This window comes from Nematostella vectensis, chromosome 6 (assembly GCF_932526225.1).
Source record: "Nematostella vectensis chromosome 6, jaNemVect1.1, whole genome shotgun sequence".
NCBI classification, from domain to species: domain Eukaryota; kingdom Metazoa; phylum Cnidaria; class Anthozoa; order Actiniaria; family Edwardsiidae; genus Nematostella; species Nematostella vectensis.
In genome coordinates, this window is record NC_064039.1 from 9087348 (window position 1) to 9110402 (window position 23055).

General features: G+C 42.0%; 3 protein-coding genes across 6 annotated transcripts; 1 reads left to right on the top strand and 2 right to left on the bottom strand.

The window, feature by feature from the left end:
• Window positions 1-1159: 1159 nt before the first annotated feature.
• LOC5508620 (phospholipase DDHD2) lies at window positions 1160-11929 on the bottom strand. The gene is made up of 17 exons (XM_032377344.2): window positions 11705-11929; window positions 9467-10731; window positions 8970-9174; window positions 8742-8831; window positions 8295-8436; window positions 7805-7907; window positions 6947-7052; window positions 6598-6691; window positions 6305-6461; window positions 5788-5883; window positions 4239-4489; window positions 3559-3628; window positions 3300-3311; window positions 3121-3211; window positions 2608-2796; window positions 2098-2239; window positions 1160-1505 (listed from the first exon to the last, which is right to left on the bottom strand). The coding sequence occupies exons 1-17, from the start codon at window positions 11904-11906 to the stop codon at window positions 1442-1444; spliced, it is 3279 nt and encodes a 1092-aa protein (XP_032233235.2). The 5' UTR covers window positions 11907-11929; the 3' UTR covers window positions 1160-1441.
• An 861-nt stretch (window positions 11930-12790) lies between these two features.
• LOC5508606 lies at window positions 12791-17907 on the bottom strand. Of its 4 annotated transcripts, XM_048728533.1 has the most exons (7): window positions 17712-17907; window positions 17498-17582; window positions 15998-16130; window positions 15078-15372; window positions 14549-14743; window positions 13975-14198; window positions 12791-13735 (listed from the first exon to the last, which is right to left on the bottom strand). In XM_048728533.1, the coding sequence occupies exons 3-7, from the start codon at window positions 16061-16063 to the stop codon at window positions 13484-13486; spliced, it is 1032 nt and encodes a 343-aa protein (XP_048584490.1). In that variant the 5' UTR covers window positions 16064-16130; window positions 17498-17582; window positions 17712-17907; the 3' UTR covers window positions 12791-13483. The 4 variants fall into 4 exon arrangements, with proteins under 4 accessions (XP_048584490.1, XP_032233227.2, XP_032233226.2 ...); XM_032377336.2 differs by lacking the exon at window positions 17498-17582; XM_032377335.2 differs by lacking the exon at window positions 17712-17907 and having other exon boundaries at window positions 17498-17697.
• A 937-nt stretch (window positions 17908-18844) lies between these two features.
• On the top strand, window positions 18845-22867 carry LOC125567917 (uncharacterized protein K02A2.6-like). Its single transcript, XM_048728943.1, has one exon. The coding sequence runs from the start codon at window positions 18845-18847 to the stop codon at window positions 22865-22867; it is 4023 nt and encodes a 1340-aa protein (XP_048584900.1).
• The last annotated feature ends 188 nt before the right edge of the window (window positions 22868-23055 follow it).

Below are 23055 nucleotides of genomic sequence, written 5' to 3' on the forward strand. Positions count from 1 at the left end.
TCTGGCTAGTGTAGAATGAGACATGGGTCCCTAGATCTGGCTAGTGTAGAATGAGAGACATGGGTCCCTATATCTGGCTAGTGTAGAATGACAGACATGGGTCCCTAGATCTGGCTAATGTAGAATGAGAGACATGGGTCCCTAGATCTGGCCAGTGTAGAATAACAGACATGGGTCCCTAGATCTGGCAAGTGTAGAATGAGAGACATGGGTCCCTATATCTGGCCAGTGTGGAATGAGAGACATGGGTCCCTATATCTGGCCAGTGTAGAATGAGAGACATGGGTCCCTAGATCTGGCTAGTGTAGAATAAGAGACATGGGTCCCTATATCTGGCTAGTGTAGAACGAGAGACATGGGTCCCTATATCTGGCCAGCGTAGAATGAGAGACATGGGTCCATATATCTGGCCAGTGTAGAATGAGAGACATGGTTCCCTAGATCTGGCCAGTGTAGAATGAGAGACATGGGTCCCTATATCTGGCCAGTGTAGAATGAGAGACATGGGTCCCTAGATCTGGCTAGTGTAGAATGACACATGGGTCCCTAGATCTGGCTAGTGTAGAATGAGAGACATGGTCCCTATATCTGGCTAGCGTAGAATGACAGACATGGGTCCCTAGATCTGGCCAGTGTAGAATGAGAGACATAAGTCCCTATATCTGGCTAGTGTAGAGTGAGAGACATGGGTCCCTAGATCTGGCTAGTGTAGAATGAGACATGGGTCCCTAGATCTGGCTAGTGTAGAATGTGAGACATGGGTCCCTATATCTGGCTAGTGTAGAATGACAGACATGGGTCCCTATATCTGGCTAGTGTAGAATGACAGACATGGGTCCCTATATCTGGCTAGTGTAAAATGAGGGACATGGGTCCCTAGATCTGGCCAGTGTAGAATAACAGACATGGGTCCCTAGATCTGGCAAGTGTAGAATGAGAGACATGGGTCTCTATGTCTGGCCAGTGTAGAATGAGAGACATGGGTCCCTATATAAGGCTAGTTTAGAATAGGGCAACCAATTAAAATGATCCATTCTTTTCCTTTCCTTTTTAGCTAGATGAGCTTCGTGTATTTTTATTGTAAATTATTAACACGAAACTGTAAGCTTGGGCTCCCTGTGGTGTGGCTACAACACGTCATAAGAAGTCATAACAATAATTTTCCAGCATTTTTATCTTTAATAATCTTTAACCTAGTGAAATCTTCAATAAATTGTACGAACGCTTTGCGTTTAAAATGTACTTAGTACTTTTATACTCAAGCAATGATTGGTTTATCTTTCTGTCATTTTTTGTCACAACTCGTTCCCAGTACTTCGTCTTCGTGCAATAAGATATTCCCGGGTACGAGAGGAAGTGGTATACTCGATAAAATAATTTTCTTTACTTTTTTTGAAAATAGTTCATTATTTATAATTTCTGTTTATTTTTCATCTGTGTATTACGTAGTTATTCCATCTTTGTAAATCGCTCTCAGAATAAACAGCGCCGTGTCCTCCGACAACCTGTAACAGACACAGCGGAAGAATATTTCAGCACGCGTAACGCCATCTTACACGTCACGCCATTGTATGTAACGCAGCAGGACATCACATAGTTACCCTGCTAACAGAGCTTTCTTGCTGTTTATACCTATCAGTTTACTTATCCGTGTCGCGACTCTGTTCTTTCGCGTTGTCGTTTGTTTGTGCCCATAGAAGGCTCTGCCGACAGCCGCTATCGAATCTCGTTGAGCATGCGCATTAGTCAACTCCAAGCTTTTGGAAAACAGGAAAAAAGCTCTTCATGCAGGGTATCACATATTTAAATGTCACACCACGGCATAACACCAAGTGCGAGCGAATCTCACCCTATGGTGACCCCCTTGCCTGATATTATACCAATAACATGACTGATTAGAGCACGGTGTTGTTGAAATGTGTTTTTCCTCCCCTGGGCGTAATCATGTCTCCCCCCCCTCTTGCCAATACCACACCCATACCATATAACTCACCAGTAGTACACATAACTGCTCAGGGCAAAGAGGTACTCATTCACCCCCCCCCCCTCCTCCCTTGCTGTGCCACACCCAATCCACACCCATACCATATAACTCACCAGTAGCAAACATGACTGCTCAACGCAAAGAGGTACTCATTCAGGCTTTCTAACGGTCTTTCCTGAAGAACATAGTCAATTCGATCACCACTGTTGAGCTGTCCGATCCTTAGCAAGGTGTCGGTCTCATCTTCAGAAATAACTAGTGACAAACGAGAAACATCGCTACAGTTTAGTTATTTTATTGTTAACTATTGCTATCGATGTGGGAGTGTATGGTACCTTGTGTCACTAACTATCTAGCCTGTGTAGCTGACGGTTTTGTTGAGTTTTAGAGCAGTTTTTAATCAGCGAAATTGTTAGTAGTTTGTTTTCCTAAATTTTTTTATCGCGCCCATGCAAACAAACTAGCAAAACAAACTACGAATAATTTCGCGTATTCGCGGATAAAAAAACAGCTTTGAAAATCAAACAAACCGCCCGCAATGCAGGCTACTAGCTATCGATTTGTGAATGTATGGTACTTTCAGTGTCACTTGCTATCTATGATAGATTGGATGGTGGTATTACCTTCAGTGTCACTCGCTATCGATGTGGGAGTAGAAGGTGGATCTATCTGCTGCTGTGTAGATGACACGACTCCATCTGAGTAGGCATGCGCCCGGGCAAACTCGTTGATCGATTCCCATGTGTTTTTCACCGACTCGATAAGACTTGCCTTGAGCGTGGCGCCAAAACGACTTAGGTTGTCACGCAATTCTTTCAAAGAAAAACAAACAAACATTACAAACAAGGGACCCGTCTGTTCACCATAGGTTTACACTATTCCAAATATTCCAGTATTCTTGACTTCTCCCTCTGGTCAAGAAATACATAAAGGATGGTTTCCACGGTGCACGCGTATGCGTTCCTGGCAGGGTCACTTGACTTATAAGAAGGGGTGGCGACCTCGGTGTATGCGTTTGCGTCTCTTGTGGTATTAAATCAAGGAGAGTCACATGATATATAAGAAGGGGTGGTTTCCTCGGTGCACGCGTTTGAGTTCCTGGCAGGCTCACTTGACTTATGAAAAGGGGTGGTTACCTAGGTGCATGCGTTTGCGTCCCTTGTGGTGTTTTATCATGATTGGGTCCTTGACAAACGTTGAGTCGACCAGGGGCTCCAGTCGGTATGCCTGTGGTATGAATAAAAAATGAAATTGAATGGAACACCGAAAGACATTATTGAACAATCATCCACGTAACAAATAACACCAGACTCACCACTGGGTCGAACTGGAAGTCGCCGACATGAAATTGAAAATAAAACAGGATAATAGAAAATTACTTGAGAGCATTTTTAACTAATTCGTTACAAGTACAGTGGTACCTCTGATAGAAGCAGGGGGAGGATTCACAACACACCAATAGTGGCACCTCTAATAGGTAGCCGTTTAAAATAAGGATTTTACCATTTTAGTGGTATGTAAGACCAAATCGTTTCCATTTTCTAGTAACAATAGTGGCAATAGTTATTGGTTACCGGGTGAAAGATGTTGAAGACTTTCTGGCAAGTTGGAAGCTTGAAGTCGGGTCCAACTTGGTCCACACCCCTACAGGAAACACCAAGTTATAGTTTAGAACAAAACAAGTATGCCACAGTGCATGATAAAGGCAACATGAGAATGCGAATTTGCACAATAATACAAAATACAGAGCTGCGCAAAACATGGGAAATAAGTGCAGAGTTCCATAAGAATGGCTGAAAATTAAATGAGCCCTTGTCAGCCGATTAATAGTGAAAGATCTAAAAATATAAACCTAGAAATACAACCTCGTATGCTTTGTCATACTTTGGTAGCGGCTGATAACGGCTCTAAGCTTTAAAAAATAGGCCCGTTGTACATGTAGCCAGTGCAACATATACGTTACGTAATTACAACATATTTCTAGGTTATGTTTTAGTATCATCATACTATAAAAAGTGTTGATAAACGGTATAAGACTGATAAAAATTTATATAAAAAAAGAAAAGAAAATTGGTTGAAGGGATCTCGAAGTCTTATTTTCCCAGCCAACCTCGCAGCCAAGAGGTCACTCTTGTAGTCACTCTTACTTCCTTTCTTTTTCGACGCGATGGCATAGAAGCTACTCGCACATGCGCAGTAGCTACAATAATTACAAAAGGCAGAGCAAATACCAACTCATCTGTCACTGACTCACCTGACTGTCATAAACATTCCTATCGGGGAGCCAAGTGCAAAGAGAGCGAAGGGTTTGAAGGCAAGCTTGGGGTACTTCACATATGGTTGTCCCGTACCAGCATAGCCTTGATGATAGAGCACTTCCACACTTTCCACCGTGCCAAGGGACTGGAGTGAGCTAGTAGATTGAGTCAAAACCATCTCTGCGCTGTTAAGCTTTGATTCAGCTCGGGCTTTGGCACGTTTCTCTTTTTCCTTTTTGTGTTTCTCCTGAATTAAAACAAAGACAAAATCAGCTTCACAAGTGACATTGAACCGTAAAAGCTGTGTTTTTGCCTGCTTCTTTCAGCTTTTATTTTGAAAGGATCTATAATACGCTGAGATCTGAGGATACATTACTTAGTACTAATGTATTTATTTATCTGCATCTCCAAAATGAAAATAACATATCCTATACCGGAGTTACATTATTCATAACACTATTTATGGTGAGAACAAAGGGCTGAAAATAACAAGGAAAACTGGATATAAACGATGTCATGTTATTTGTTTACATTTTTGGAATAGCAGATGTACGTTGGAGAGAAATAAGTTACTTGAAGAGCCTATGTCCAGGGCCGTAGCAGGGTGTGGGGCACTGGGGGCACGTGCCCCCCCCCCAATATTAAAAAAATATATAAGGAAATGACCAGTAGGGGCTTGCCTGTGCCCCCCAATATTTTCTTAATGTTTCTGTATAGCCCCCCCCCCCCCCCCCAACCATTCTTGCGTGGGCTGCTACGACTCTGATGCCAGACGCCAGTTTGTCTTCTTGGCAAAATACCAAGTGTGAGAAAGCACCCATTTCTATTGTCTGATTTGGGAAAGCTGTTGCGATGTTTTATTGAATTCGGTGAATAAAGCATAAGTGGGTGGTTATTTTGTGGTTTCTTCTTTTGTCACCCAGTATTTGTTTAAAACAAAAAGATCGCCCCAAAGTACCGTCGCCCCGATCACAGTTGAGTACGATCGCCCCACTCAGAGAACGATCGCCCCACATCAGAAATGTTCGTCTTTTGAAGCAAGAAAGTCATGCAGAAACGAATATTTTGTCCACGGTAATTATTTTTATCAAGCAATGGCGAATTTCAATGTTTACTTTTCGATAACAGTACGTTGTTTTTTTCGTCATTTTGAAGTAAGAAAGAGCTTTTGGGCTATGTAATGATTGTAAGATTTATGCTTAAATGGATCCGCTTTTGGGCTTTGCACTGATTGTAAGCCAACTTTCGGCGGTTAATAACCCGAATAAGCACCGTAGAGAAATAATAATTACACCGAAAGGGTTTTAGGGGTTTATATGGGTCTGTTGATTCGGAAACGAGCCCTTAAAGACAATTTAGAAGAAGAAACGATAAGATTCTTGTTTGTTTGTTAAGAACGCGGTAGCAGAAAAGACCACTATATCGGGCCGACTTTTGGCAGTTATTAACGTGAATTAACATCGTAGAAATATAATAATTTGGCCCATACCAACAAGTTTTCTATATTACGAGAATAGGTATAAATGTGTAGGCTGAGTAGAATACCTGAAGTGCAGCATGCTGTCTCAGGTAACCCATAAGCTTCTTGCGAGGACCCATGGGTAGACCCATCTCCTTAACATCTGACTCGCTGCACAGTGACTGCATGAGAATGGTGTGATGGTGGTCTTATTAGTAGGGCATGACTACTATATGGTTATATAACATACATATAGGGTTAAATTGTCATATCACCTAGGTAACAGTATAAGGTACATAACAGACGTCAAGTCTACATTAACAAGGTAACACATGAGTAAGGTTTTAAGGTAACATATGTGTAAGGTCTCCTAGGTAACACATGTGTATGGTTATACACCCAAGTTACATACTGGAGTGGATATAAGCAACACAATTAAACATAAATATAGCCAGGGGTATTACAAGGGCCTTACCTCAATTCAGAATGAACTTTGAGAACAAATACATTGGAGCAGATCTAATAATTAGTTACTTCCAGCTTTATAAACCCATCTAACCCAAACCAGGTCAACCTGCTAGCAGACTGTTGTTACAAACTTACCAGCGTATTGAGGTCTATCTTCTCAGACTCAAAAAGGGCAGTATAGTCCTGTAGCCCAAGCTGGCTTAACACCTCTGGTAGCTCCTGGCCAGACTCTTCCTCATCCTCAGACAGCTCCAGAGCAGCAGAATCGGTGGAGTCTTCTGACATTTGCGTGCTGTTGAAAATTCATTTGAAATGAGACAAAGAGTAATTCAAGAACTAAAAAGAAGAGGATGATAAGAGAAAAGGTAATCTATTAAACCCAGAGCAGACAGAATGTTAAGATTAAAGCAAAGTAGTATATAGTTTACCTGTTATGCTGTTGGGCAGGTGGGGACTGCTTGGCACTCTTGGTGGCATTGGGGTCTTGTTGATGGTATAGAATATCAAACATGATACTTGAACCTGAAAACAAAACAAAAATCACCAAAAAAACACAATAGAGCAGTGTGGAGGACGTTAATGGAACTCAGATGAAACACAACATGCTAAAGGCAGCGGTGTAGCCAGGATTATTAAGAGGAGGGGACCCAAAAGGCCCTTTCAATGCATTTTCATGTCTCACACATTTACTGTATTTTTGGCTTCTAAAGGAGGGGTGGGCCAGGCAGGGCCCCCTGGGCCACCCCTGGTTACGCCGCTGAAAGGTGTTGTTCTTACCCAGACTGTGCCCACACACTGATATTTGGCCTTTGAAGGAGGGATTCCTTTTCCTGAATAAAGCCAGTAGATTTGTCATCTCAGATCCTACAGTGTCCACAATTGTCTGCCAAACAAAACATCAGATTAATTGTAGAACAAGATGCCAAACAGGGTGTTGATATAAAGGTGGTTGTGTCATGTATGGTGTGTTGGTGTAGATTGTCAAGTAGGGTGTTGTTGTGAAGAGTGTTGGTGATATGTAGGGGGCATGAGTGGGTTGCGTGTTAAGTACTGTAGGGTGTTGTGAAGGGTGTTAGTGTTGGTGATGTTGTGAAGAGTGTTGGTGATATGTAGGGTGCATGAGCGGGTTGTGTGTTAAGTACTGTAGGGTGTTGTGAAGGGTGTAAGTGTACATAGGGTACATGAGTGGATAAGTGCATTGAATGTCAAGTAGGGTGTTGTTGTGAAAAGTGTTGGTGATATGTAGGGTGCATGAGTGGGTTGAGGTCAAGGAAGGTGTTTTTGTGAAGGGTGTTGGTGTTACGTAGGGTGCATGAGTAAGTGATGTTCAAGTAGGGTGTTGTTGTGAGGGGTGTTGGTGTTACGTAGGGTGCACGAATGTGTTGAATGTCAAGTAGGGTGTTGTTTTAAAGGGTATCAGTGATATGTAGGGTGCATGAGTGAGTAAATGTCCAGTAGGGTTTTGTTGTTAGGGTGTTAGTGATATGTAGGGTGCATGAGTGAGTAAATGTCCAGAAGGGTGTTGTTGTTAGGGTATCAGTGATATGTAGGGTGCATGAGTGAGTAAATGTCCAGTAGGGTTTTGTTGTTAGGGTGTTAGTGATATGTAGGGTGCGTCAGTGGGCTGGTCCTCACTTGGCAGTATGTAGGACTTGTGTAGAACAAGATGTCCAGCAGGGTACTATTGGTGAAATCTCTCAGCTTGCTGATGCTCTTCAAAGAGATTGAATGAAGTCGCCTACAAAAGGTCAGAAAATGCATGATTTTGATGAGTGTTCTCATTTTCCCTTCCTCGTGCCATAAATTATGCTACACGAAGAAACATGGTTTCAAGGATTAGAGAACATAAAACAATGTCATCCCTTTGTAAAAGGGTATACATTGTTTTTTCTTTAAGCAAAAGAGATTGACACATGTCAGTTGATCTGGGTTCAAACCCAGGTCAGGCGAGCTTGGGATTTATTCAGAAGTGTAAATAACTGGCTCTCTAGCATGGGACGGAGAATATCTCATCTTCTAAGACAAGGATATCAAGCCAGAGGTCCCGTCTCCCCAAACACACTCTTTGTTTACATTTACTAGATTACAAACAGTAAAAACAAAGTTTAAAAGACACAATCCTTACTCATCTACACCATTGGAATCATTGTGAAGCTTGTCATGCCATTGCACTGGTAGATACTCAATGCGACCGATGGTCCGCCCCTTGGCTAGCTCTTGGTGGTGCTCATTAAGCATCGATAATGTGACCATACGTAAGTCATCAACTGGGACAGGACAAGAGTATTTGGGTTAGTTAAACTGGGATAAACCGAACTATTGCTGTGACCATGCGTAAGTCATCAACTGGGACCAGAACATTGGATTAGTAGAACTTGGATATACCAAACTACTGCCATGACCATGTATATGTCATCAACTGGGACAGGACAAAAATATTTGAGTTTGAAGTGTTCCAAACTATTGCAACTAAAATGCCACCTACATAACTACATATGTAGTTTCTAAGCACTAAAAACAAGGGATGAATATTTGATTTAATAATGAATTAAAAAATGGATTCATAACCCACTGCATTCTATGATGTTTCTGAAGCGTAGATCAGCTATCGGCCCAATTCCATGGATGACAAACACCAAATGGTCGATCTGAGCTGGTTCACCTGGCAAAATGAAAAATGGTTATTGATATCATAGGAACAATCAGCAGTATAAAATAGAATACAAAAAATAAAAATAAAATAAAATACAATAAAAGCTGATCTTGTTAGAGAATGATAATGATACTTGATGACTCTCACCATCTTCAATGTCTTCCTCTATATCGGCCACACCCCGCCGTACAACCTTGGGTCTCCAGCCACTGTCCTCCCCACTCCAATCTGTGGGCCCACACGTTTGGAAGTGAACCATGACGTTGGTGTTGTGAAGTAAAACATACTCTGAGTCACTGATGACAATCTTACGTGGCCATTGATTCTGACGAACTGCAGAGTAAAACTCAGCCTTGGAAAAAAAATGTTTGTTAGTGGTAAAACATATTTTAACTGTTTAAATAATAATAAAAACAAAGAGTAGAGTAGAGTATTACATATGTATAACAAATTACTAAAAGTATTTTCCTTAATATCATAAAATAAAGTCTTATCTGAAGAGAACTAACAGTCCTTTCCTTACTATTTGAAAATAAAAGTTAAAAACACATTTCTTAAAGAAAGCTTTGAAAAGAATGGTAGTTTACAAAGCTTTTGTAAACCATCAATAACATCTCTCATTTTCTAGGGTGAATGTAACTCACCTCAAGTGTTGCAGCCATCTCCTCCTTGTATGGCACAAGTTTGACACCACCATCACCCTTAAAGAACCATGTGCACCTCCTAACCACAGAAACATCCTCCTCCCAATACACCGCCCTTCGCACCCTCTCATCAACATTCACGTCATACCGACCACCATCTGTGGGCACTATTCTGTCTTCCTTGGTGGTTGGCTTACTAAACTCATGCTCTAGTGCCTCAGAGTCAATGTGCGAAAATGGCATCCATACACGATTCTCTTTCATGTAGAACCAATGTGGCCGGACAGGTTCGACATTGAATATCGGCACACCACCTGGCGGCACCCCTGCTGGATGAACCATAGGGGGCTGGATGTATTGCTGGTTTTCCTGTGCTGGCGGCATGGGTGGTGCCTGGGGGTACAATGGGGGCAGTCCTGTTGATGGATATGTTGACTGTGGAGGTGAGAAGAAGGGGGGTGCTCCAATCTGTGAGCCAGTAGGTGCTTGTGGTGTGTAGAGGGGTACATGTGGGGCCCCACCCATGGGGTCTTGAATATTGGACGGCTGTGAAGGGTGTGTAACTCCAAATGGTAGGTCAGCTTTCGGGTACACACGGCGACTTTGACCTTGGCTTATGACTGCAGGCTGGGTATAGCCTGCAATAGGAGGCTGAGATAATGGTGACTGGGTATGGCCTGTTGTGGGAGGCTGTGATAATGTTAACTGGGTGTGGCCTGCTGCCAACGAAGACTGGGTGGTACCACTGGCTGGTATCTGAGGGTATCCTACTGATGGAAGCTGGGGGGGTTGGGTATGGGTATGATACCCCGTGGAACTTGTCAGAGGAAAACCTGCCAATGAGGCTGGTAGACCTGCAGATGCAGCTGGTACCTGGGGGTGCTGTGGTGCTGCATGCCTTGGTGGAGCCTGGGAACTAGAGAATGATCCAGTACCTAGTGGACTTGCATGTTTTTGTGGAGGAAGAAATTGGTCCATTTCATGGCCAGAAGCACTCATGGTAAAATGCCGAGGGTTACTTTGAGAGGTGGGTTGAGTTGATGCTGATGTTAGTTGAGGGCTACTTGTGCTAGAAAATAGGGCACCAGTTGCCATTTGTCCAGGTTGAGGAGTCCTGAATGCCTGGAAACTTGTAGATGTTTGCACAGGTGCTTGTGGGGTTCTGAATCCTTGGTGTGATGATGATGATGATGTTTTCTGCTGGGGCGAATTTTGCTGGCCAAGAAAACTGTCCACTTCTTCATCAGGATCCAGAGCAAGTAGCCCTAGAAATATGACATGTCATTAATAAAAATTCCCTGAAAATAATGTGTTATGTTCCAAAATAATCAATGAGGATCGGACTCTAAAAAAGGAGATGGAAAAATAAGCAAATGAACATGAGGGAGGGGGGGGTAGGTAGGTAATACTAGGCTGTTATCCCGGTTTTGAAAAATGGTTAATCACTGGGAGAACTTTAAATTTTACTTTGATATCTCTACTATAGAATGACCTTCAGAGTTTCAATATTTTTGGGACAATATCATTAACCCAAATTTCTAGAGAAGGATCTTGCAAATTTAAGAAGTTCACCTTCTTCCGAAATTGAAGAAAAAGGTGTCCCAAATTTCGTGAATGTTTTTCCAATATTCCTCAATGAGAAAGATCGTTTATTAACAATATTAGCAAAGAGGGAACTTGCAAATTTGCCAACAAAACATTTTTCCCTCTGCAGGTTTTCCTGTGTAGTGTCATAAGTACCTTGCCCTTTAATTTGTGTTGCACTTAAAAATACCTTTAAGAATCTCATTTCCAAGTGAAGAGGGAAAGGGGGAATGGTCCTTATAATATGAGTAGGCTTTTATCCTCAACAATGTCCAAAAACGTTCGAAATATCTTAATTTCTTTCCAGAGAGGCTCAAATATACATCCTTCTTCTACATTAATCTTTTTGTTTTGTTTACAAATGGTTCATTTTTCATAAGTTAGCATGTGTCAAATTTTCTACTGATTCTACAAAGTCAAGAAAAGGAAGGAACAAGGACAAAGTTTTTTTAAGGACAAAAAGATGGAACAAAATGAATGAAAACAAAATATATTGAATGCAATCACTACCTATGTGCGAAAATTACCCGTTTTTTAAAACAATTTGTCTAGAAATTTTACATCCCTAATGTTGCTTCGTTAATCGAAATCTGTCTATCAGTGTAGGTAAAGCTATACCCTCAATATATTATCAAACCGCATAACATAACTTACCACCAGTGGTTTCTGCGCCGATGGAGGAGCTGCTTTCCGTGGATCCTGAAGACCTTGGCGTCGTTTCTACTGGCTGCAAAGTGGGCATAAGAGCAGAACCAAAGATCAAAGGTTGTGATAAATTAGCTAGGGATATCCCCTGGTTTGAAGAACGAGGGGTTTGTGGTTTAGAAGAATATTCGCTCGACTGTCGGTCCGCCATCTTGACACGTCAGTTGCCTACACTGATTGAGCAAACCCGCTGACCAAAGCTGAGCAGCATGACAAGGGCTACAGGATAAGAAGAACCTAGACAAAAAGCGCAGGATGTTGGCACGTTTCGGCTCGTACTTCGGAGTCTGTTTGCACACCAGGGAGGGGGGGGGGGGAATTCTTACTTTTTATTTGTTTGATACTATTGTCAGTACATTAACGATAATCTTTGATAATTTAATTTACTGGGGTGGATTGCGAAAAATAAACTAAGGAGAAGCTCTTTTTATGGCATTTCTTTATCCTCATCACAGGGTGAGTTCCAATCCCTAGCGAGAAGCGAGCTGTGCGTTGCGTAACCCACTAACACAGGGCTAGGAGATTGGTTATTTGCTTCTAATGCACGGGTGCCTTGGTACCTTAGTGATCTACAGTTCGCTAGATAGCGGTGTTGGGGCAGAAATCTCTAGCTTTATCTGCCATACGATGATTCGGCGCACGTCTGGATGAATGGTCCACGTTTCGTTTTCATCCTCGAAGGTTCGACCCTGTTCCAATGGTCTCAGCATCCCCCAAATATTTATGTTTTCTTTTTTAAATCTATTTCATGGGTTTTGTTTGGATTCAATTTTTATATTTTTAGTGACACAGGGTTTAGTCTTAGTTTTTTTTTATGGACCCAGGTTCAGCAGTGAACTGACAAAAGACTAGAGCAGTCCGTCCAAGCACGAGCGATAGGATAGAGGACACATCCTCATCCATTTGTTACTAAATTTGTGTTGATAGCAACGCGTCATTGAGCACCTTAGATTAAAATCATTTTTACTATGAACCCCCTCAAAGTGAAACCGTTTTCGACCTGAATCCCCCCCCAGTCAGCCACTCCACAAGTAATAATTAACACAAGGTAAACTTTATTCAATATAGAAAAAACACAGTTCGTCGTTATACTTATCGAAGCACCCATACATGCAAAATACGTTTTAAAAGTCGACTTGCTAGTATCATAAATTCATTATATCCAATTTAAGTTGACATAAAAAATGTCGAATTTATTAAAAAAAAATTTAAAAAATATCTACATATCGTTTGGCATAACAACTTGTCTCGATTTTATTCTTACTTCCTTGTAATAGAGGATATTTGGTCATTCTTGGTTGGTTCAGTCCAAAAATGTGGTACAAAAAATTCACAAATGTTGCCATTAAATAGGACCCGGAACGCAGCGCAAAGAATAAGGTGAATCTTTCCCAAACAGCCACAAAGATCGCGGGCTCTGGCTACGAGACGCCAAGGCAACACGAAAAGGTAGAACAAACGCGGAAAGAGTATTCGGTAGGTCATTCATATATGGTTCACTATAGTGTCCCTAACCCATACCCTAACCATTATATGGAGGATCTACGAAACACTCTATAAATTCCGCTGACCGCTACACCACCGCCCGTCCAAGGACAGAGGAGATATTTTCTTTGAAGTGACCGATTGAAAATACATTTCTTTGCTTTTGAAGTACATAAAAAGACGGCTCCTTTTGCGTATCATTTGAGTCTAACGTCCAGGCATCCCTCAATTTCTCATCACTATTCAGAACGACAGATGCTCGTCGTGGAAACTTCGACCACGCCACCTCCTGTAGTACACGGCGCTGTACATAGCGCCCGGGGTTCCTGTGGCGACCAACACGCCATATAAGGAGCCGTCAGGTTTAAGGCCAATGGCGAGTCCAACGATGTTGTTTGAGCGCATGTTCTTTAGAGACGCTTTTGTTACTCGATTCAGACGAAATGTCTTTCGTACAGCGGACAGGGACCACTTTCCGAACGGCTCAAAGCAAACCTGAAATGACAGCAACGTTGTATAAGTTTAGCCGAACAACAGGATGCAGGGTCGCAATAACAAACCCGCATGGCAAGCACAAACATAGTTGGGGCAAGGGACAGAGAAGAAGAGGGGATCCACACATCACCATTTACCACCTTGATAAAATAACCGTTATTATGATAACTTTAGGTTTATTTTTTTACCTTGGTAAAGTGTCCGTTTACCATTATCATTCCTATGGTTTCTCGATTTACCTTGGTAAAAGGTTCTTCTTCTCGTAGAACTTTATCCACTTCCTGCAACGCAAAAAAGCCGCTTGTCATCATCTTGCGCGCTCCTGGGAACAGCCTGTACACGGCTTCCGGTATAACGTCTGCGTACTTTCCCCGACCGTAGTACTTGGTGGTGGCGTTACACTCCTGCCCGATGAACGAGGTTCCAGTCGCAGGTGACAAGTCAGCGAAAAGCGGCATGCGGTCTGAGAGGGGAGGAGGGGTGTTAATAATAAGAAGCACGTAAGTCACAGTTTTAAGAGGTGTTTTTTTAGCCTTTAACACCAATTAGGTTTTTGAAAACCCACCACAAAACTTAATCGCAAGATTATCAACACTATCATATGACAATCAACGATTATCAAAAACCAGTATTGTGTGAGTCATCATCATCATCATCTCCACCTATCCTCTTCATAATCTTTGCCATCTCTATCATCAATCATCATCATCTTTGACATCATAACCATCATCATCCTTGACATATTATCATTGACATTAACATAATCATAATCATCAGTATCACCATCAATAATTGCAAGACCATGCAACTTACTGTAGTGAAACGCGCAAGATCCCGCGGGACAGTCACGTGACTCCATGGACACGCCCGTACAATGGTCATTCTTGTTTATAGTAATGCACTTCCTCTTCCGGTACTGACTTCCTTCTTGACAAAACTTGTGCCTGCTGCATTGTGACCAGCGGCTCCATTCACCCCAGGATGCTCGCGGCCCATCAATTGTTTCATCTAAAGGAGACAATAATTACCCATCTACACTGGGGTGCGCACCCCTCTTGACGGGAAAAAGAGTGAGAAATTTCTCTTATCAAGGAATCTCCAAATACTATGTTTTTTCGATATAAAAACTATGCCCCCCCCCCACCACACACACACACACATCAGCCAATCCTCGCGCCTGGCCCTGAGAAAGCGTGATAAAAACAGGGAATTTTTTTCCAGATATCTAACTTTAGGTTCTGAAAGCGCCTTGAAGCATTTCCTAATTATATATTCTCTTTCTTGCTAGTTTTTTTCTTTTCTAGAATGAGAGTTATGTCTTTTGTCTAAAGGTTCCACTCACCGTCTTCATCTTTCTTTTTTAAAGCCTTCTCCTCTTCCTTCTCTTCATGGTCAATTGTTTCATCTGTCTCGTCAGTCCCTTCCGCCTCTTCCTCCTCATGCTCCCATCCTCGGGCTGCACCATCGTAACCTGGCCTCCGGACCTGCACCACCATGTAACCTGGCCTAGTATCGAATATAATTTCGCGAGAGAGCGCTGACCGGTGCTGCTGGCGCTCAAGCCGGAGAAGGAACAATGAGGTGAATAGGAGACCGCAAATGACAAGGACCTTGACCGAGGTAGACAAATAAGGAGCCTGGAAAAGTGATATAATATACTGTTATGTCACAATTTTGCATATTAATCAATCTTGTTTTGAAAACTGTCGTTTTTCTAGGTCGCTGGGAAGTCCGCTTCAATTATTATTTTTTTTCTTTTTTTTTTGTCGCCCTAGAACTGTATACATCGAAAATTTAGTAAACTTGCATGAATTCGTGTTTACTACGATTGGCAGCCATAATGAAACCCAGGCCCAATTTTTTTTAGAGACAGACATTGATTGATATGCATATTTAAAAATATAGATAAGTAATTTTAACGTTGAGCTAACAGCCTGATTATTAAATTATATTTCTCATACTTTTCCGTATGCTTTCATTTATAACGCTATCCGTGGTATAGGACAATCAAGCCACACTTGTGTGATCTTTTATCATAAAAACAAAGATTTAATTTACGCGCCGCACCCACCCCTGCTTGGGCAGTTAGATTGTCCCCTTGAAGGGATCGAAATACTATGAATATTCAGAATTGATTATGATTATTAATTTTAGATCTATGTATCAAATATTTGTGACAAGGCCGCTTTTATACGCAATTATCTGTTTACGATGCTTGGCTGAGGCTGTAGTGTAATCAATAAACCCCACTACTAAACATACCTTGGAGTGTTTCGTTTGAAGGGCTACCTCCTCGTCCGTAATTACGAATGCGTCGCTCTTCTTCATCGCACTCGACTCCCAACAATGCAACCCCTCTCTGGAGTGAACGCTATACGGGCTACATCGCTAGCGGCTACGAGAAATAAATTACAAGCAAAGTTGAGTATCAAGAGGATATGATGACTGACGTGGTGCAGTCTCTTATGGTCATCTCACCTTTCAGTCACGAGTTTGACACAACGCCCCCCGGGGGGGTTCTTCAGGGTAAACGTGACAGGGATGCTCTTCGGAAAATTCGAAAAATACCCCTTAAAAATACCGGAAAAACCAAAAATTGTTACCCTAAAATATACCCCAGAAGTCATAAAAAATACCAATTCTAAGAGAAAAGCCTATTATTTTCCCGGCTACCCCCCAAAAAATACCTGATGCCCGATTTCCCGATTTTGACCCCTAAAAATACGGCGAACATCCCTATCAGGTCGACATTGGAGGAAACCCCCCCCCCCCCCCCCCGCACTATTTTAAACATCGCAGTTTAAGTTCACGACTTTAACCTTTGCGCGTTATAACAAGACTCTATTTGTCTATTGCATTAAAATACACTTAATGTTACAAAAAGAATTTTCTTAAAAAATCACACGGTTTGCTCGAGGCGCAACACGGCATTCAACTTTGTGCTCTCCCTCTCCTTCAATTTTTGACTCGGTACAAAAACGCTTGCTTCGCAGGCTATGCCTTTGTAGTATCCTCACTTTCCGGCGTTTGAAATGACCTCTGTCAACAGGGGGTAGAATGATGTCAAGAGGCTCCGCCCATTGCACAGGATCGGGTCACGCAAGAGCACAGGATCGAGTCACGCAAGAGGACGTTGTATGTGACAAGCTAGAAAAAAATGACTCCGATTTTTTTAGCAAGCAGAAATCTCTAAAAAAAGGAGAGCAAAAATCTAGAGAAGAATGTTCAAGCAACTAAAGATAACACTAAAAAATATAGAACAGAAAAAAAATCAGTCACCTCCCTGTCAAATATCAAAAGCTGTTGCTTGGGTGCAGCATTCATTTTGTGGGAATGAGGAAAGAGGTCGTGTTTTGTGCGAGAAAGTAAATTTTTGCGGTGGGGTAAGGTATCCAAGTAGCGTGAGCTTATTTCTATATGAGACAGCAAAAAATAGATAAATAAAAACGGCGTTTAAATGGTCGCTGTGTAATGGAAAATTTAGGTGTTTTTAGTAACTTTCTGTGTTCTTCTCGTTTGGGCTGTCTATCAAGACAGACGCCACTTGCAAAGCATTTAATACAATTTTTCATTTAACTATACATTCAAAACAATGCTGGCCGCTAGATCATTTTTTAGAGTTGAAATTCGGTGTCGAATTCGGTGCCAATATTCAGTGCTCGTTTTTGCCAAAGATTAATAACACTCCTTCCTTTTACTTTAGGCCAGTGGGGGTCGTGTCACACTCTGATAAGAGTAGACTGAAAAACTCTGTAACAATACCTTAGTTGTTCCCGATATCCTAGGCCTCTCAAAGTAACACAAGCCTGTCTGACATTTCACAGTGTTGGAAAGGGACGTGAGATGTCTGATAAAACAACGATGAATCATTCCGGAATTATTTCGTCAAACCACATTTAACAAGATTTATATAGAGACGTGTTAGACCGTGACGACCTCAGAGAAAATTCAAAGCTACAAACTATATGTAAGTTACCACATGGGAGCCAACCAATCTTCGGATTTCTATACCATTCACAAGGCCACAAAGAGACGGAACAGCACGGTAAAGCGGAGATTTCTGCGCTAGACTTCTGCCATTTGTAGCACGTTTTCTGATATTGTGTTCATGAGATTGAATAATAAATGCGTCGGTAGGTGAATAGCCAACCTGTAGACCGGCGGAAGACTTGCTCTAGAGTCGCGACAGGTTGCCATCCGTACGGCCACCAGTCAACACGTGTGAAAACACGTGATACTACAGTTTCCATGGAAACGCCGCTGGTCTCTCAACAATAACGTTTGATGTTGCGCTTCACATTGTATAAGAACCCGAATGTCCAGACTGAGATCTAATTAAATTCTAAGAACATACAGGCTCTGATAGCAGCAATGTATATTTTCATTACAGTGATGCGCTATAAAGTGTTTCCGTAATATCGACCGTGAATATTATTGCTTTTTGATTATTCTATTTTTTATAGTGATTTTATTAATCCGTGAACTACATTGCGACCTAATTCCATTGTTTTTTTTTGTTTTTTTTTCTGACTATAACACTTTTGATTATCACACTTTGTTTCACGGGTTAATGAAAATCTTCAAATTGGTATCAAACAGATTAAATTTTATTTCTAGTTACTGTTCTTGAAAGATGTTTTCGTAAATAATGTGCTTCCCTAAAAACATTCCGTGTTCTTTTTTATCGGCAATACACAATGCAACATAAGCCATTCAAAGATTTATTGATAATTTTTTATCTCATGGCATTTTATGAACTTTATTACCTACAGGTACTATATGTAAACAGGCGTGTTACAGGGGCCAGATTTGCAGTCGAGTGGGCTTGCTTGACAGAGTCGGGCTTTGTGCGACACAGAGAGTCGGGCTTTGTGTAACAAAGAGAGTTGGGCTTTGTGTGACATAGAGTTGGGCTTTGTGTGACATAGAGAGTCAGGCTTTGTGTGACAAAGAGAGTTGGGTGTAATGTTTGGGATTCCTGTTTGTATGACCGCAAGGTTTTCTGGGTAGCAGCAATAAACAACGTGAGTCCGCCATTACTGTTTATTCGTTTTGATCCTAAGGTTTTTCTCAAATACATTACATTTTTTGGCGACGAGGATTTCGGAAATGGCAACCTACGGCAAAATAGACGAATTCGACAGAGATTCTGATTCATGGGAACAGTATATCGAGCGTCTAAACTTCTATTTTGAAGCAAATGGAGTAACTACGTCTGACGATGACTTGAAAATACGCCGTGCAATCCTCCTCAGTTCGGTAGGGAAAAAAACCTACAAATTAATGTCTGATCTGCTGGCCCCAGCGAAACCTGGAGAGAAATCTTATGCTGACTTGTGCACCTTGGTAAAGAGCCATTTCAACCCAAAACCGAGTGAAAGCGTGCAACGGCACAAGTTCAATAACCGTTTCAGATTGAGCGGGGAGAACGTGTCTGACTTTGTAGCGGCTCTACGAAACATGGCAGAATACTGCAATTTTGGTGGCAGTCTGGAAAATATGCTGCGTGATCGTCTGGTGTCTGGAATTAACAATGAAAGAATCCAAAGGCGTTTGCTATCAGAAGAGAACTTAACTTTCAAAAAAGCTTACGACATTGCTTCGTCTATGGAAACGACCGCACAGCACATGGCCGATCTTCAACCTGCTCCTTCTACGTTAAGTTCAACGTCTGCATCTGTAAAAAAGGTCAGTTCTTCGCCCTTACCGCGTTCTAAAAGCGAAAATAAAGAGTGTTATCGTTGTGGAAAAAATCACCACCCGTCAAAATGTCGTTTCAAGGAGGCCACGTGCCATTATTGTAAAAAGAAAGGACATATTGTTGCCAAATGTCTCAAAAAAGCAAAAAAGTCGTCCGAGACAACCAAGCCAAATTCAAACCACCATCCAAAACAAGGGAAACCAGCAATTCATGTCCTGGATACTGATAAAGAAATAGAAGATGAAGATATATATCCATTGTTTGCTGTCAGTCAAGGCAACCGCCAAAATCCGTATTTAGTAGATGTTGAATTAAATGGTCTTAAAGTTCAAATGGAACTGGACACTGGTGCATCACTTTCAGTAATCGGAGAGGACATTTTTGATCAATTGAAGAACATTGAGGGTTCATCTCTCAATCTGCAAGATACCAAGCTAACCTTGAAAACTTACACCGGGGAGACAATTCCAGTTTTAGGAAAGCTTGTAGTGAAAGTCAAGTACAAGGACTTCTTTGAACACTTGCCGGTTATAGTTGTACAAGGCAAGGTGCCCAGTCTCTTTGGACGAGATTGGTTACAACATGTTAAGTTGTCATGGCCAGAGATTTTCCTAGTTCAAGTTGTATCCCCTGATGTGTCTGACCTGCTACAGAAACATGAAAATTTATTCAAGGAAGGACTAGGGACAATTCAAGGAGTGGAAGCAAAGATATACGTTGATCCTCAAGCCAAACCCAAGTACTTCAAACCTCGCACGTTAGAATATGCACGACGTCAGAAGGTAGAGAGAGAATTGGACCGTTTGTTAGAAGAAGGAACAATTCGTCCAGTTCAATTTTCGGAATGGGCAACACCCATTGTGCCCATTGTCAAATCTGATGAGTCTATATGCATTTGTGGAGACTTCAAAGTTACTTTGAACCAAGTTAGCAAACTTGACAATTACCCAATTCCTAAAACAGAGGATCTGCTAGCTCAACTTGGAGGTGGAGTGCAGTTTACAAAACTAGATCTGAGTCAAGCTTATCAACAACTTGAGTTAGATGAAGAATCAAAGAAGTACACCACTATCACCACTCATAAAGGCCTATTTGAGTACAATAGACTGTGCTACGGCATTGCCTCAGCCCCTGGGATTTTCCAACGCACAATGGAAAATTTACTGCAGGGTATTCCGAATGTTGTAGTACGAATAGATGATATTCTCATTGCCGGTAAGACATCAGCAGATCATCTCAAAAGTCTAACAGAAGTCCTGTCACGTCTGGACAAAGCTGGCGTCCGTCTTAAACGTTCGAAGTGCATTTTTCAAGCACCTGAAGTCACTTACCTGGGACACCGCATAGACAAAGATGGTATCCACCCCCTTGACGAGAAAATCAAAGCAATTCAAGAGTCACCGAGACCTTCTAATCTGAAAGAACTGCAAGCCTTTTTAGGCATGCTTAACTATTACGCTTGTTACATACCTAACATCACTACAATACTATCTCCTTTACATCAGCTGTTAGTCAAAGACACACCTTGGAACTGGAGTGAAGCACATGAAAAATCTTGGAACCAAGCCAAGTCCACACTTCACTCTTCACAACTTCTAGTGCATTACAGCTTGGAAAGAGAGTTAACCCTTGCTTGTGACGCATCACCATATGGTCTTGGTTGTGTTATTTCACATGTGATGGATGATGGGACTGAACGTCCTATTTCATATGCCTCACGTACTCTGTCCCCAGCCGAAAAGAACTATTCACAGCTCGACAAAGAGGCAGCAGCCATCATGTTCGGGGTGAGGAAGTTCCACTCATACTTATATGGACGGAGTTTTACCATCTACACTGATCACAAACCCCTGCTGGGTCTGCTACAGTCAACTAAACAAATACCGACCTCAGCCTCACCACGCATATTGAGGTGGGCGGTATTCCTGTCAGGCTACTCATACACTTTAGTATATCGAGAAGGCCAGAAAAATGGTAATGCCGATGGCCTGAGCCGGCTGCCATTGCCAAATGAAACCAGAAATGTTCCAGTGCCTGGCGACATTATGTTTGTAATGAATCATCTTGAAGTCAACACACCCGTTAAAGTCAAGGACATTGAGCGTGGGACCTCAAAAGATCCTATTCTTAGTGCAGTACGACACCAAGTAATGTCCGGTTGGCCCAATTCAAATGATCGCATTGAGTTCAAGCCCTACTCTGATAGAAAGCACCAACTTAGCTGTCAGGATGGCTGTCTACTCTGGGGCTCTCGCGTAGTCATTCCTCCTCAAGGAAGAGTCAAGCTTCTCCAGGAACTACATGATGGACATCCTGGAATGGTTCGGATGAAAATGTTAGCCCGAAGCTATTTCTGGTGGCCTGGCCTGGACGCGGATATTGAGCAAAAGGTGAAAGATTGCACAAGCTGCCAAAGTAATGCTAAGGCACCTTCTACTGCACCCCTACATCCGTGGGAGTGGCCGTCTAGACCTTGGTCTCGCATACATATTGACTATGCAGGACCTTTCGAAGGACACATGTTCCTGGTGATCGGTGATGCCTATAGTAAGTGGATCGAGGTATTCAAGACAAACTCCAGTACTGCTGCAGTAACCATCCAGAAGTTAAGAGAATGCTTCTCAGTACATGGACTGCCTGATATCATTGTATCTGATAATGCAACTGCCTTCATAGGTGAAGAATTTGCCCTTTTTATGTCTGAGAATGGCATAAAACACATCACTTCAGCACCTAAACACCCAGCATCCAATGGATTTGCTGAAAGATATGTTCGCACTTTCAAGGAAACAATGAAGAAGATGGGAGGGGAAAAGGAAAACTTAGACACGAAGTTAAGCAGATTTCTACTAAGCTATCGTACCACACCTCATGCAACCACTGGTAAAACACCTGGTGAGCTATTAATGAACCGGAAGCTGAAGACGCGCTTGGACCTGGTAAACCCCCTTAGTCAGGACACAATTCGCACTCGTGTAGAAGATAAACAGCTCGCACAGAAGAAACAACACGACAATCTAGTGCCACTCAGAGAATTTCAAGTGAATGACCCAGTATTTGTCAAGAATTTTTCATATGGTCCAAAGTGGTTATGTGGAACAATTATTCAACAGTCAGGACCGGTTTCGTATGTCGTTCAACTCAGTTCAGGTGGAGTGTTTCGACGACATGTTGACCATCTTCGCCTGAGGACAAGCCCACCCACAGTCGCCAATGATCTTCAGAGTTCAACAGAATTGGCCCAAGTTCCAATGCAAACAACTGTACCCAAGCAGATTCCAGAGGAATTTAAGGAACCTGAGATCACAGTTCCAGAACCTTCATTGGAACCGAAGAAGTCAGAGCTTCCAGCTTCTGAACCTGCAAGTACTCTGCGAAGAAGTACTCGACTCAAAACCACACCTACTCACCTCAAAGACTATGTATGTTAATTTTAAGCAGCATATCACACACTGTGTTCATTTTTCCGGACCTGATGGATTGACAACTTGTCAAGAACTTGTCATGGACATTGTTGTTGTTTTTTACTTATTGACATGTTGTGTGTATAAATTTGATAGTTTTACTGGCCTCAGCAAGCAAGTATCTTTTAGTTGTAAACTTGGGTGGGGCAGTATGT

What these genes read in the sequence shown, in the direction of transcription:
- LOC5508620 (XM_032377344.2), bottom strand. Translation starts at nt 11,906, where the DNA reads ATGGCGGACCGACAGTCGAGCGAATATTCTTCTAAACCACAAACCCCT. An exon ending in AGATGGCTGCAACACTTGAG is followed by an intron (nt 9,175 to 9,466) that starts GTGAGTTACATT and finishes TTTTTTTCCAAG; the next exon opens with GCTGAGTTTTACTCTGCAGT. An exon ending in GATAGCGAGTGACACTGAAG is followed by an intron (nt 2,240 to 2,607) that starts GTAATACCACCA and finishes GTTTGTCACTAG; the next exon opens with TTATTTCTGAAGATGAGACC.
- LOC5508606 (XM_032377336.2), bottom strand. Translation starts at nt 16,063, where the DNA reads ATGAAGAAGAGCGACGCATTCGTAATTACGGACGAGGAGGTAGCCCTT. An exon ending in TTCAAACGAAACACTCCAAG is followed by an intron (nt 15,373 to 15,997) that starts GTATGTTTAGTA and finishes TCACTTTTCCAG; the next exon opens with GCTCCTTATTTGTCTACCTC. An exon ending in AAGAAGAACCTTTTACCAAG is followed by an intron (nt 13,736 to 13,974) that starts GTAAATCGAGAA and finishes CTGTCATTTCAG; the next exon opens with GTTTGCTTTGAGCCGTTCGG.
- LOC125567917 (XM_048728943.1), top strand. Translation starts at nt 18,845, where the DNA reads ATGGCAACCTACGGCAAAATAGACGAATTCGACAGAGATTCTGATTCA.